This window comes from Echinops telfairi, unplaced genomic scaffold, assembly GCF_000313985.2.
Source record: "Echinops telfairi isolate 266 unplaced genomic scaffold, ASM31398v2 ScPeMD7_57;HRSCAF=196, whole genome shotgun sequence".
Classification (NCBI taxonomy): domain Eukaryota; kingdom Metazoa; phylum Chordata; class Mammalia; order Afrosoricida; family Tenrecidae; genus Echinops; species Echinops telfairi.
Genome location: NW_022103955.1, coordinates 2068677 through 2084643, shown reverse-complemented (window position 1 = coordinate 2084643; position 15967 = coordinate 2068677). Strand labels below are relative to the sequence as shown.

The 15967-nt window shown below is 38.8% G+C and overlaps 1 protein-coding gene across 6 annotated transcripts in view; it reads left to right on the top strand.

Moving 5' to 3' along the window:
* Positions 1-307: 307 nt before the first annotated feature.
* Positions 308-15967, top strand: part of PTPRM (protein tyrosine phosphatase receptor type M) — a 707951-nt gene continuing 692291 nt past the window's right edge. For 5 of the 6 annotated variants that reach the window (XM_045290817.1, XM_045290815.1, XM_045290816.1 and 2 more), the window contains exon 1: positions 363-430. In XM_045290817.1, the coding sequence (XP_045146752.1) occupies positions 421-430 (10 nt within the window). In that variant the 5' untranslated portion in view covers positions 363-420. Of the gene's footprint in view, positions 431-15967 lie in introns of all 6 variants that reach the window. The other variant, XM_045290818.1, reaches the window with a different exon arrangement.

Below are 15967 nucleotides of genomic sequence, written 5' to 3'. Positions count from 1 at the left end.
TTGAACATAAGATCAATCGTCCCATATTTTCATAAACGTGGAAAATATTAATTTTAGATATATTTAGAACTTACTTTAAATTACTAATACCAACATTGATTTCCTGTTGAAGAACAACATAATGTTGTTGTGCAGACAAGACATTGTTAACACTCAGAGGTTCTATAAGAGTTGAATCTATAGTTCATGATCAAAAAGATCAAATCAGATTTAACAGCATTTTTAAGTGTGCTGTTATTTGCAGCTGTGGTAGTGTATGCTGAGAAGCCTACTTGTTTTCACATTGTTTTTCACTCTCATGTTTTAGGTGGTTGTCTGTTTGATGAGCCTTACAACACATGTGGATACAGTCAAGCTGAAGATGATGACTTTAATTGGGAGCAAGTGAACACTTTAACCAAACCACCTTCTGATCCATGGATGCCTTCAGGTTTGTATTTAGTTTAAATTTTTTCTTTTAAAATAAAAGTTGTGAAAAGGTCTCAGTCATAGGCTGGATATTGGTTACATGAACGAAGGTATGGTTTGTGATTTTGGTAATTAGAGGATAATTAACTAGTGAGAATGGTACAAATATAAGGTGACCAGATTTTAATATTGGTAAAGCAGGACACCATTGATAAAACTCATATCCGGTGAAATAGCCACATGGCAGCCGAAAACCGTATGCCCTAGCTTGTCGTGCATTCTTTCCAAAAATCGGGACTTTTTTAAAACGCCGCAGGACACGGGGAAAATTGTTAAAAATCGGGAGTGTCCCGCCACAAGCGGGACGTCTGGTCACCTTAACAAATAGGATCAATTACAGAATGTTAACTTTGCATCTCATGCTTCAAAATTATCTTTTATCTTGGAATACACTTGTATTACCCAATTTATAAGCACTAGATAGGATTCCAGGTGGTGTAGTGGTTACAAGTTGGGCTAGGTTCCTCAGGGCTGGTGGTTCAAAAGCACCAGCCACTCAGCAGGAGAAAGTAGCCTTTCTACACCCATAAAGAGTTACAGTCTCAAAAACTCACAAGGGCATTTCTACCCCATCCTATTGGGTCACTATGAATTCACATCCCATTTGCTGTGATGTGAATATGGGATATTTCAGCAGTGGATATGGGAAGTAGATTAATGTCTATCCTGGCAAAGATGTCTAATGGGTCGAATTATAGCCTGAAAATCCAAGTACTAAAATCTCTATCTCACTTTAACCTTTTCAGCCTTAGAGTGTTACTTGGCACCTGGGAGATCTAGGAGAATACCTGGTGGTTACCAGGGGAAGGAGGAAAGAGGGAAGCAGTAGGTTAGAGGGCAGACAGGTGTTAATTTGGGTAAAGGGGAAGAGAGTATTCTACAAGAGGGAGAAGGAGCGGTGGAAGGTGACTGGCTGGGAAAGCTATTGGGAAGTTTGATAATGTAACCCCCCCCCCCTAATTCATAATAAAAATTTCAAACTTGGGGGACAGGGGGTTGTGTTAACTAACTCAGGGACAAGGGAACAGCAAGTAATCCAAAATCGATGGCGAGGAGGGTGTAAGAGACCTGGTAGGGCTTGAGCAAGGGTAATGTAACTGAGAAGAAATACTGAAACCCATATGAAGGCTGAGTGTGATAGTGGGACAAGAGGAAAGTAAAAGGAAATAGAGGAAAGAACTAGGAGGTAAAGGACATTTGTGGAAGTCTAGATGGAGGTATTTACATATGTAAATATACTTATTTATGATGATGGGGAAATCGATCTATGTGCATATATTTATAAGTTTAATATTAAGGTAGCAGATGGACATTGGGACTCCACTCAAGTACTCCCTCAATGCAAGAATACTTTGTTCTATTAAACTGGCATTCCATGATGCTCACCTTCCTGACACGATTGCTGAAGACATAACCAATGGGTACATAAACGAATGCGGTGAAGAACCCTGATGGTGCCCAGCTAACAAAAGATATAGTGTCTGGGATCTTAAAGGCTTTAAGGTAAACAAGCAGCTATCTAGCTGAGAAGCAACAACCCCACATGGAAGAAGCACACCAGCCTGTGTGATCATGAGGTGTCGAAGGGATGATCAGGCTTCAGGCATCAAAGAACAGAAAACCATTTCATTGTGTGCTCACCTCCGTGATACGATGGTTGAAGATAAATGGGTGCATAAGAAAATGTGGTGGAGAAAGCTGATGGTTCCCAGCTATCAAAGATATAGCATCTGGGGTCTTAACAGGCTTGAAGGTAAAAACAAGCAGCCATGTAGCTCAGAAGCAACAAAGCCCACATGGAAGAAGTACACCAATCTGTCTGATCACGAGGTGTCGAAGGTTCAGGTATCAGGCATCAAGGAACAAAAAAATCATATCATTGTGAATGAGGGGTTGTGCAGATTGGGGAACCAAAGCCCATTTCTGGACAACTGGACATCCCCTTGCAGAAGGGTTGTGGAGAGAAGACAAGCCAGTCAGGGTGCAGTGTAGCTACAATGAAACATATAACTTTCCTCTAGTTCTTAAATGCTCCCACCCACCCCACTATCATGATCCCAGATTCTACAAATCTGGCTAGACCAGAGGATATACACTGGTACAGATAGGAACTGGAAACAGAGAATCCAGTACAGATGAACCCTTTGGGACCAGTGGTGAGAGTGGCGATACCAGGAGAGGGTAGAGGGGAGATGGGATAGAAAGGGGGAAGTGATTACAAGGATCTACATATAACCTCCTCTCTAGGGGATGGACAACAGAAAAGTGGGTGAAAGGAGATGGTGGACAGTGTAAGATATGACAACACAATAATAACATAATTTATTGGGGGTTCATGAGGGAGGGGGGAGAAGGGAAGGAGGGGAAAAAGTGAGGAGCTGATACCAAGGACTCAAGTAGAAAGCAGATGTTTTGAAAATGATGATGGCAACAAGTGTACAAATGTGCTTGACACAATGGATGTATGTATGGATTGTGATAAGCATTGCTCGATCCCCCAATAAAATGACTTTTAAAAAAATTTCAAAGTATTTTGAAAATAAAATGGGAATATATCAATGTAGATAATTTTCCATTGTGAAGTAAATGCATTTTTTCATAATTGTAAGCCATTTGTTCCACTGAATGCCAGTAAGAATTTGACTTTTATTTGGAAGAAAGATTAGGATGACAGTAGCCAGAGAACTCAAATGAAATTAGAGAATAATTTTCTTAGTGGACACCATTTTGGGGCTTTGCTTCTTTGCTTTAAATCCCCTTAAGTTTGTAGACTTACAGAATCACTATAGAACATTTACACATTGTGGTGCAGCCTTTCTTATGAGGTTGCTGATAGGGCTGCACTTCAGAACCCCGAACCTTACCGTTACCGAATCCATCTGGACTCATAGCAATGGTATCCAAAAAGGACCAGAACCCAGAACCTGTCACACTGTTTGGGTCACTGAGGTGCTTAGGTTTCTTTAAGCAACAGTGTCAACGGGCTCACAGGGATGGGACTGCTTTGTCTGCCTATTACTCGTAGATCCAGTCATTGCCACGAGACTTGTAGTCCGCCAATTCCTGCGGCTTAAACCAGAGGCTGATTTCTTTCTCCGCGCTTTTGGCCAAATCACTGCCATGAATGATGTTCCTGCCAACTCAAATGCAGAAGCCTCCTCGGATGGTTTCAGCAATCATTCTGTCCAGTGCCGGGAAGGAGAGCATAGCCGCTTTCACATGTGTAAATGTTCTTTCCCAAGCACATTTCTCAACCCCATGCTCTTTTGGTTTTCACGTATCCTCCCTATGTCCAAAGAAGCGTGTGGGTGGTGTGAGGCAGTAGGTAATGGGGAGAACACACTTAGGTCATGATAGACATTGCCACAAGATTATACTTGGGCTTTCTTTGTGCATTGTTTTCTAATTTGATACATTAAGATTTATTATGATATGCTTTATAACTTGATGTATGTTTCCACATTCAGGAGTCCATTTTATTACTTTGGCCATTTAGATTTAGGTGTAAGTTGGAAGCATTGCTTTTGACAAAAAGCCCAAATCTTTGCAGAATGTCTTTAGCCACTGCTGATTCTCTGTTGCCTGCCATCTTCGCTCCTCTTAGACAAGGGGGCCAGTGGAAGTGCTTCATGTTCTTTTCATCTTTATGATGTTCTCTTGCTCATGTATCATCTCAGACCAAGTTGTCTGACTTTTAAATACAAACGGATGAGTTCATGATGATGACCATTAAAAATTGGCACACACACACAAAAAAAGAATATCAATTGTATCCTAAAGCAATCAACTGGATAATTGAAAGAACAAAGGAAAGTTTTGACTTGGTAAATAGGAGGGGGCTTCAAAAGTTTGTGGAAAAATAGAACTGAACAAACGGTTTCCAGTCCTCTTGTACATAGCCTTTTGTGGCTCTTGTACATAGCTTTATATTCTTCATTGGGAGAATGAAGGGGAGTCTATTTAAATACTCTGTTTGAATTTACTCTAATTCTGCTTGATTAATAGTGCACTTAAGGGGCCATGCTGATGGGAACAGCTAAGTGCTTGCTGTTCACTGAAAGGTTGCTAGAACCCACCCAGTCGCTCTGAAGGGAAGCCAAACCCAACCCAACACAACCCAACACAACCCAATGCAACCTGCGATCTGCTTCAGTAAAGACGACAGCCAAGAGGATCCTGTGGAAACAGTTCTACTCTCTCACAGGTGTTCACTATGAGGGCAAATGTATGCAAGGCAGCTAAAAACAGCATTAGATACATGTGATTCCTCTCAGACCTTTAGGGCTTCATATCTCTCTGCATGTTATAACTTCTGAAAACTTCTTTCGTTCAGATTCCCAGTATTTGCTAATATCCCCTGACTACTCTCCCTCCATCCATGGTGCATTTCATATATCTGGGCATTTTAGTCATTTGGCTGTCAGCATGTGACAAGGAAGGAGGGCTGTGTCTTAGTATCTAGTGCTACTATCATAGCTGTCTGACAAGTTGATAGATTTAACAAACAAAAGTATATTCTCTCCCAATTCGGGAGGCTGGAGGTCCAAATTCTCTATGCTAGTTCTAGGGAAAGACTTTCTCTCTTAGTTTTGGGGTAAACCCATATTGTCTGTCAATCGCTGTGGACCCCGTGTTCCTGAGAGATCTGCATGTGTCTTGATATCAGTCTTCCCTTGGGTCTTGGAAGTTCCCAGTAAAGAATCCCTGGGTCCAAAGGATGCACTTTGTTGCCAGCTCTTCTTTCTTGGTGGTAGTAGATCCTTCTGATCTCGACTCTTATTTAATCTCTTGTATATCTCAGAATATATGACTCAAGCCTAATTCTGTAAATTGAATTCTGCCTCTCATCCTACCTCGTTAACATAAAAACAACCAGACCATGTGCCATTGGTTTAATTTTGACTCATAGTGACAGTATATAAGGTTTTGAGACAATAACACTTTATGAGAACAGATAATTTTATCATTCTCACACATAGTATCTGATGAGTTTGACCTCTCATTTGGTTATCAATCCAATAGTTAACCCACTGTGCCATTAGGATTCCTTATTCATATCACAGAGGCTAGGGTTTATAACATATAGGATGATTACATCAGACAAAAAGAAATAAAGAAAAAGGAAGATAATTACATAAGAGAACCATGTCCTCATCAATTGACACACATTATAGGGTATCCAATTTAATTTATAGCAGAGAGAAAGGATTATAAAAATCAGTCTTTCTCTCTAGGAATTTTCAACGGGGGTAAAAAGTTACACATCTGAAACAAGGAGCTAAGAGCATTAAATTATATAAAATTAAACGTAATATAGATTTTTTTAAGAACAGTTTTCTTAGTTTAAGCACATTATATTTTAGAGGGAATGGACTTGTGCACTAGTTGGACTACTTGCCTAAAGAAAGTAATTAAATTCTCAATGAAATATTATTTTCAGAGGTAAGGAAATATCTTAAGCTTGCATATGTATAGTAAGATATGGGTTTTAAAGTGACTTCTAGAGTGTATATGCAGCTCTAAAAGCAAATATATAATATGTATATCCCAAACCAACAAAAACACAAAACTGTTGCCATTGAATTGATTTTAACTCATGACAACCCAATGATGAATTCTTTGTGTATTAATTAGAACCACTGGTTGCCAGACCTTTCTTCCTTGGCACTGTTGGGTACATTAAAAACTTTCAACTCTTAGCTTAGTAGAGGGCAAATATTTGTATATATCACCCAGCGACCTACTAAACTAAAGCTGTTATATATTTAGTTTTAGGGACTTTTAAAATTTCTCTTCTACCTCTTTTTTATCTAATTATTTATATTTTTCAAAAATGGATTTTCAAAATTGGTACTCTCAAATTGAAACAGTAATCAATCTAATGAATTTCTCAAAATAAATAGGAGTCAAACTAGGACCACAGAGTTTTGCAGGTTAATTTTTTAAAACCTTTTTTAAAGTAGAAGTGAACTTGTTCTTCCCTTCCATGGGGCGACAAACTTTTAAGACAAAAGTAAAGAAACACTGGTACAGATAGGAACTGAAAATACAGGGAATCCAGGGCGGATGAGCCCTACAGGACCAGTGGTGTGAGTGGCGAAACAGAGAGGGTAAAAGAAGAATGGGTAGGAAAGAGGGAACCGATTACATATGTGACCTCCTCCCTGGGGGACAGACCACCGAAAAGTGGGTGAAGGGAGAGGTCGGACAGGGCAAGATATGACAAAATACCAATTTATAAACTATCAAGGGCTCATGAGGGAGGGGGGAGCGGGGAGGGAGGGGAAACATGAGGACCTAATGTCGGGGGTTTAAGTGGAGAGAAAATGTTTTGAGAATGATGTACAAATGCGCTTTACACAATTGATGTGTGTATGGATTGCGATAACACTTGTATGAGCCCCTAATAAAATGTTTAAAAAAAAAAAAAAGAAACTATGCTATCCCTCTCAATAATAAAAAAAAAATTGAGATCCATAAATACATTTTAACAAAGAAACGACATCACCATTATCTGAGTAATATCCTTTAAAATTGTCAACTTTACTTCAAAACTACATGTAAGTACCAAAAGAGCGGCATATGGCTCTAGAGCCACAGTTTGCTGACCCCTGTCTTGGACCAAAGGTTGCAAGATAAATTGTTTTTACACTTCAAAATATTTAGAATAGAAAGAAGAATCTTTTTTGACATATGAAATTCACATAAATTTAAGTTATCAGTATCCGTAAGCAGTTTTAATGGCACACAGCCAGGCCCACTAGTTTATGTGTTGTCTATAGCTGAGCTTCATCTACAACAGATTTGAATAGTTGGGACAGAGTTGTATGGTCCACAAAGCCTAACATTTTTTACTGTCTTGTATTTTTCAGTAAAGTCTTGCTGATGTCTGACTTGGCCAATTTGACATGAGCACATACTTATTGTATTGAACACTTGACCTTTATTTCAATTGTTTTCTATGTTCAAATAATAATAATTTATATATAAACATTTCAAATGTTCTTTCACTTTAAGATTGCATTTCCTCAAACACAGGTTATTTAAGTTAGTGAGAACTAAAATGACAAGGGAGTTTTCTCTATCTTTCTTACAGATTGCTTTCTGTTGAAAAAGAAAACAATATTTTTATTTTCTTCATTGTTGAGTACCAAAAATTCTGGGACATTGCTGTGGTTCTAATTAATAACCAAGTAGTACATCAAGAATAACTTCAGAATTATTACAGTGATAGACTAAAATTTTTACTCTAATTTTAAGCTGTTTACACACACACACACACACACACACACACACACACACTCCAATGCTCTAACATGTAGGATTTATTTCTCTTGTGTCTTAGTAGGTGAGGTTATTTTTAGCCACATTAGAAAAAATACAAAAAATACATTCTGGATCAATACAGTCTGATTTGATAACTTATTGAAAAATTGTTATCTTAGCTCTGGTAACATATTTAGGGCAAATATATACCAAATTCAATTTAATTTTTTCCATTTAAAACTAATATTTGGGGCATAATAGATTTCATTTTTAAAGCTAATTCTAAACTGTAATGATTTTCCTGATGGTGGAACTATGACAAACCCAGGTACTCTCTTACTGGTTAAGTATTTGGTTCCTTTCATATTATCTTCTCATTAGCAATGGGGGCCTTCGCTAACTTTCTATTGTAAAATGAAAAGAGTATATTCTGAGCATATTAAAATGGGCAGGAAAGGAATGCATCATACCTCTCTGGCTTCATAAGCAGGAGAATCAAGTCCAAGGCTGATTCTTTTTAGGACTGGTAGCAGAAATGCCTCCACTGTCTCCAACTTTCCTTATCAATTCTGATGCCAACTGTCTCTCTCTTAGCATGTCTACTTCTCAGCTGTGTTTTATAGTTCATTGCATTGGCCATATAGAACTCATAGACCATATTCACAAGTATAGGCAAGTGTTAGGTTACAATTAAGCATTAGAAATACTCAAGACACACTCAAGGACAGACTTATCTGAAAGTCAGCTGTTCTCAGAGGCAGGCCTCTCTGGTTCTTGACCTCTCAGCAAAGTAATTACTTGGCCTATGCTCTTGTTTGGTAAAGTTACAGAGTTCTTTTAGGCTGTTTGCAAATGTCTAAAAGAATACTCTTCTGTAAGCCTCAGCTCAAAGATTCCAGCTGTACCTATATGAACTGTCAAATCTAGTTATCTAATGAAATGCTTGTTGTTGTTATTGGGTGCTGTAGATAGACCCTGTGTACAATTGAGCAAAATACTGCCCAATCCTACACCATCTTCACACTATTCTTAAGTTTGAGTCCATTGTTGCAGCCACTGTGTGGTCCATCTTGTTAAGTGTTTGGAGGCACTGTACACAGAAAGTATGCCTCTTGTTCTGCACAAAGGTCTGTGGTCTTTACTTGCTAAGACCATGATGAGTCATCACAAAAGTGGCTTTTCCTTGCTCTGCTGTTGCCACTCCTGTGCTGCCTTTCTGTTGTCATAGGCTTCTGACTCTTGATTGAGGAGATTCAATGTGCAGGTATCTCAGGAACCAATGGATGTGCCACATTTCTGGCTTTTCTTTCTTGATGATTATAAGATCTCCCTCTTTAATCTGAGCTGGCTCATTTTACACCCAACAGGGCAGCAAATGTGAGCAAGTCCATGTTTAGAGTTCCACATTTCTACAATCACAATTTAAACAACTGGATCATGTAATCTGTCAGCATCCTCCCCCTACTTTTACCCAGACCCATCAGAAAGAACAGGAATTATATCTAATCTGTGTGGTTTTACTCCTGCAGTGGGAGTTACAAAGACTGATTGTCAGAGCCATATTACATAATTCACCACACCAAAACACAGCACCTTGATTAAGGATCCAAATAAAAACAGCATGGATTTTGTGAGCATTATTATGTTGTCACTTAATATACTCCAGTACATTGCATAAATATTAAAGTAAATTAAGAAAAATAAGTTAAGAAATACTTTATTAGGTAAAAACACCAACATGAGTAGCATGGTTGATGTTTCTATACTTTGTTAATATGGAATATGTGTACCTTAGTGCTCTGGTTCTTTTTTTAATTATTATTAAATCCTTTTATTTGGGGTTGTTATATCTACCAGCATAATCCATGCACTCATCCATTGTGTCAAGTACATTTGTACATATGCTGCCATCATCATTTTCAAAGCATTTTCTTTCTACTTGAGCTCTTGATGTCAGCTCATTTTCCCTCTCCCTCCCCCCTCCCTCATGAACCCTTGATAAGTTATAGATTATAATTTTCATATCTTACATCGTCCGCTGTAGCCCTTCACCCAATTTTATTTTGTTCATCCCCCTGGGAAGGGGTTATATTTTGATCCTTATGATCAATTCCCCCTTTCTCCCTCCTCCCCCGCTGTCCCTTATCCTCCTGGTATCTATTCTCATTGTTGGCCCTGAGGGGTTTATCTATCCTGGATTCCCTGTGTAAGGAGCTCTTATCTGTAGCAGTGTGCATGTTCTGGTCTAATCCAATTTGTAAGGTAGAATTGAGGTCACAGTAATGCGGGGAAGGAAGCATTAAAGAACTAAAGGAAAGTTGTGTGTTTCATCGGTACTATACTGTACTGTAACTGGCTCATCTCTTCCTTGTGACCTTTCTGTGAGGGGATGTCCAATTGTCTACAGATGGGCTTTGAAGCTCCACTCCACGCCTCCCTCCCCCATTAATATTGGATATGATTTTGTTCTGGGTCTTGGATCCCTGATAACCTGATCCCATTGACACCTCCTGATCACACAGGCTGGTGTGCTTCTTCCATGTGGGCTTTGTTGCTTCTGAGCTATATGGTCGCTTGTTTATCTTCAACCCTTTAAGACCCCTAACGCTATATCTTTTGGTAGCCGGGCACCATCAGATTTCTATACCACATTTGCTTATGCACCCATTTTGTCTTCTGTGATCATGTCAGGAAGGTGAGCATCACAGAATGCTGGATTATTAGAACAAAAGGTTCTTGCGTTGAAGAGTAATTGAGTCAAGGCCCAATGTCCATCTGTAACCTTAATTTTTAACGTATAGATATAAGTACATAAATCTACTCCCCTCTCGTTATATATAAATATATTTACATATGCACATGCCTGTATTAGACCTCTATAAATGTCCTCCTGGTTCTTTGCTGTATTTCCTTTTACTTTTTTCTTGTCCCATCATGTTCAGCCTTCATTCAGGTTTAGTTCCTCCCTGCTACATTGCCCTTGATTTAACCCCAGTAGGCATCCTTTGCCCTTTTCTCCATTGATTTTAGTTCACTTGTAGTTCCCTTGTCCTGGGTTATTTCCCATCCCTCACCCCACCCTGCTTCCTTTCTCCCTCCTCCCCTTCTCCCATATACCGCCCCCCAGAACCATAGGTCCAGTTGTTTTCATCTCCGAATTGTGTATCCCACCTATCTTATCTAGATATGCATGCAGAAACATTAATAAGTGCAAAAACCAGGCAAAGCCAAACAAAACAACTAAGGATGTCAAAACCAATAAAAAATAACAGCAACAAAAACAAAACAACAACAACAAGAAAGCCACTGACAAAAATGGAAAAACATATAAATAGTTCAAGATCTGTTTGTTGACCTTTATGAGTGTTTTCCAGTTGAGTCCGATGGGGTGCCACACTTTGTCAGTGCTCTGGTTATTTAGAATGGTTCCATAGCTTACGTATAAGAAAATTTAATCTTGTTCTATTTACATTTTTTTTGAATAAACAATAGCATAATATTAAATATATAAATGTAGCTTATGGCCATAGTCAACGATGCTCATAGAATTGACATTTAATTATACTTCACATTATTTCATTAAGTTAGCAGCTTTCTGAAGCTATTACTAAGTGGATTTGAATCATAATGTTTGAAGAAAATATAATGCTTTTAATACTTTTTCAGTGTCTCATATGACTGTCAGAGTGTTTTGAGCTCTTCCTGTATTCTTTCATATTTTGGAAATTGAAAGTGGCGATATTCATGGAGAAATTGTTGACAAAGATGAAATTATTTCTGTGGGACCCCTTTATGAAAGTGAGGAAGTGCTGAGTGGAATAGCAGTCAGTACCCTTAGTGTGATGACCCAGAAAAGCAAAAGATGACTCCATATATTTGATTGGCATCAACTTCACCTATGGGAGAAGATGATGAATGTACAAAGTAATTGCAGCTTTCTCTTTGGGCTCATTCTTCAGTCAGATTTTCCCCCTGCTAGGGAATGCTTACCTTCAGGGCTAAGAGAAGATGACTGGGCTTGAAAAGGCATTTTCTCTTACACTATGCATATCCAGTGATAAGTGCTTTTGGCCCCGAGTATTCAGACAGTTGTCTAGTTATCACATTCAGTCTTTCAATCCACATGGAACAGATACTTGTCAAAGACCTGCTATGTGCTAGCATTGCTATGGTGTAGTTATATATTGGGATTCACCATGGAGAAAAACCATTAAAGACCCTTTTCTCAGTTTAGCTTAATTATATTCTGTCTGGTAAAATTTTCTTGGCTTGTCAGAAGATCATATCCTAGAAGGCTGTGACTTTCCACATTTATTAATGACTTTATAGTGGTGAATATTAAAAGTAAATGTTCAAAATTCAGTTCATCAGACTCAACACACTATAACATCAAATTTGGCATTCCTATATGCTTTATCACAAAATGTACAATTAAAAAAAAATAAAAAGTCTAAATCCCAGGCTAATGGTAGCTCAGTACTTTCTGATCAGTCTGTGCTGTAGAACAAAGAAATCTTCTACAAGTAAATAACAATTAAGAATTGGCAAGCTTTCTTTTTCCTGTATATCTTTGGATCCTCATGACAGCCTTGGGGGATTGGTTGGCATTATCCCCATTTTCACAGCAGGAAATCAAAGTTCAGGGAAGTTAAACTTGTCCAAGACATGTAAGTGAGGGAAAAAGCCTCCAGTTTGCTACTGTTGGTACGCCTGCTGATCTTCCCATGGGAGCACTGCAGTCTGAGGAAAGGGGTGTTCGTCCTTCCGAGAACATTCAATTCAGATCATCTTAAAGTGAACCTAGCACTGTATACAGTTGTGGCCATAGTGTTGCTTTGGCCCGGTGCAGGTCTGTCTCTTACTGTTGACTTTAGGCAAGTTTCCAGAGTTCTATTTGTTCATTTGTAGTAAGTGGGGGTTTCAAAAAGTTTGTGGAAAAATGGAATTAAATGGTGATTGAATTTTTCTGGGAACTTTTGAATTCCCCTCAAGTATTATTAGCTAATGATAAGTGTTTGTGGAAGAACTCTGTGGCCTGGCTGTAGAGGCTAAAGCTAGACAAAAAAATAGCCTCAGCTCAAAGGACGACATTTGTCCTTTGATATCAAGAGACAAGTAATGGTTCAGGGTCAAGTGATGAGTATAAAAATCAAGTCAAGATGAGTTCTTCGAAAGTGACAAACAGGAGTAGTAGGTAAGGACAGCCCCAAAAAGAAGACAAAGCAAAAACAGGAGGAAGTTTGGGAGCAGAGTTTTGACTCCAATCAGGATCAGAGACCATAAGGTTGAGCATCTGAACTGAAAGACCAAGATAGGGGAGTACCAAGGTAGCGGGGAGCTGTGCTGGAGAGAATGGGATGGTGAGATCCTGTGGAAGCATAGTAATATGCTTCCTATGGAAGTCGTAGTAAGTCGTTTAGACCCCACATCACTGGGTTGTTGACTGGATGAGATGAAACATACCTCACATTAGATTAACCTCGTTCCTGGCCAAACACAATGCTCAATACATGTATTATTATTATCATTAAATAATTTTCTGGAACAGTTTGATATTATTTCATCTCTTAGCTGAATTTTTGCTCTATCCTCAAATGGACAGTTAATGTCAAGCCTGTTTATTTTCTATTCTAAATGACATCAAGTAAAGAATGAAAAATATGAGCATCATATTTTTTTAAATGAAGAAAGTAAATTAAAATATTGAGGTGTTAAAAAAATATTGAGGTGTATTTGGTAGGATGGTGGAGCTTGGGGTAACTGCTCCATTATTCTTCACACATTTTTCACACATTTCTCATGTTCAGCTGTAACTTTCTAGTGAAAAGTAGTACTTAAAATGATTTGGAGGTCAGTGAATTTGGCACGATTTTAGTTGATTCTGAGTAATTCCACTTATTAAATACAGGAATTTAAAACAATTATTGTCATTGTATATCTGATTTAGGTTTTCCATAGTGCAGTTCCAACCTGACATGAAGATTCAATATAATCACCAATGAACATTCCCCCTCCTTATAACTGACTAAAGTCACCTTGTTGGCAAATTAGAAGCTTTAAACTGTGAATTTTTAGACATATTGAAAGAAATTGGTTTGAAGTTAGTCTGTTAACAATTTCTAAATTATAAAATTTAAAAAAAAGTTAGATGATAGTGAGAAAACAAAGCCAGTTTTAGACGAGTGACCTGTTAGGAATTCTTAATTTAATACCACAAGCCGTGCAACGTCTCATCCTAGCCTGGGGTACTGTAGCCTGATGGTCTATATGAAGATTACCAGATGAGTTCTCCTGCTGTGGGTGGAGTGCCAAGGTGAGAGAGCTCATAGCAGTATATAACCCTTCAATTAATTAGGAAAGAATCAAGAAGCATCTCCTTAGTCCTTGAATTGCACATCTGATTTGATTTTCATGTGGAAAGGAAGTTTTGCCAAGATCCAGGTAGTCATTCTTTAAAAAGGAATTGTTTTTAAGTTAGTTGTGTCAATAGGGTAAATTTAACTCTTATTTCAAGAGTTCATATTTCATGGTCAACAAATGGTGATGGTGCAGTTAGATGCCATTTGGTTGGTTATGACTCACCTTGACCCCATGTACAACAGAACTAACTTAATTGTGCCTGCTTCACCATCAATCTCATCATGGTTGCTATGCTTCTGCCCATTGTGGCAACCACCATGTGAATCCACATCTTGAAGGGCATCCTCTTTTGGCTGACCCTCAACTTTACTATCCATGATATCTTTCTCCAGAGACTGGTCTCCCTTGACAACATGTCCAAATAATGTGAGACAGAGTCTTATCATCCTTACTTCTAATGGATTTCTTTAAGTTTTTCCTAATTCTTAAATTCTTATCCTAAAAAAAAAAAAAAAAAAAATTCTTATCCTGGCTGAGAGGATACTATTAATAAAAAGAAGCAATAGTGTCTAGGTGCTTTAAAAAAATGCTATAGAGTATATGCATTAGCCTATATCTGTAAATAGACATTTAAAATAGTTTTATTTCTTTCTTAACTTCCCATAAAATTTTAGAAGCTATCATAAGAATTATATGAAGTATAGTCAAGTACTGGGGTAATCAGTGGTTGGTCATGACAGATGTAAATCGTTTTGCAACCACTTGATGAGGTGATTGGAGCAAGCAGTGCTGACCAGGGTGGCAGGTCAGACATGGCAGGTCAGACATGAGACAGGAGTCCTCACACAGACTCCTGGATGGAAGGGACCACATGGCTCCAGGCTACCCCTTACTTATCTTGTACCACAGCCTCCGCTGTAAGCACTTTCAATACTTTATTTGTCCTAGAAACCAAAGGGTGAATACTTTCGTATAAAAAATGTGACAAGGCACACATGTCACGAAGGGGTCTGTGAAACTCCTGGGGGTCTCACCTGTGGTAGAGTAGACCTGTACTCCATAGGGTTTCGGCCTCTGACTTTCTGGAGGCAGATCATTGGACTTTCCTTCAGAGGTGCCCTTGAGGTGTAGGGAAATAACTACGCTGTGATGTGGTGTTCTACCTTGGGACTGTTTCAGATTATTAGGCCTCAGTTATTCTTTTTCTTCTGAGACCAGAAAGAAATAGATAGAGGTTCATTCCTGTCAGCACCTGCTGTGTAGGCTTTGGGTTGTAAGGGCAAACCACACCTCATGCCCATGGACAGCATTGGTGTGCCAAGGCAGGTGCTCTGAGCCTTGCAGAAGTGCCACTCAGAGAAAGGTGGTGCAGGTGAGAAGTGGGTGGTCTCCATGAGGAGTGTCCCCATGAGGGGACATCTGCTCAAAGATCATAGGGATGAGAGCATACAAGCAACAGAATTGTCAGAAGTTGTATATTGTGAAGGGGATTACACCTGATGTAGTTATGGAGAGGGGAGTGGCTGGGGTGTGCTGTGGTGAAGGGAAGATTCTCTTAAGGTATGTACAGAGAAGGTGAGATGTTTGAAGCAAGGACATTGCACTACTGGTTTCCAAGAAAGGGAGGAGAAGAGAAAATATTTTTTTTAAATCAATTTATTGGGGCTCATACAATTCATCACAATACATAGATTAATTGTGTAAAGCACATCTATACATTTGTTGCCCTCATCATTCCCAAAATTCGCTTGCCTTTTGGGTTCCCGGAACCCGCTAATTTTCCTTTTCCACCCCCTCCCCTTCCCCTCCTCCTCCCCTCTCCCCCATGCACCCTTAATAATTTATAAATTATTATTGTATCTTATATTACACT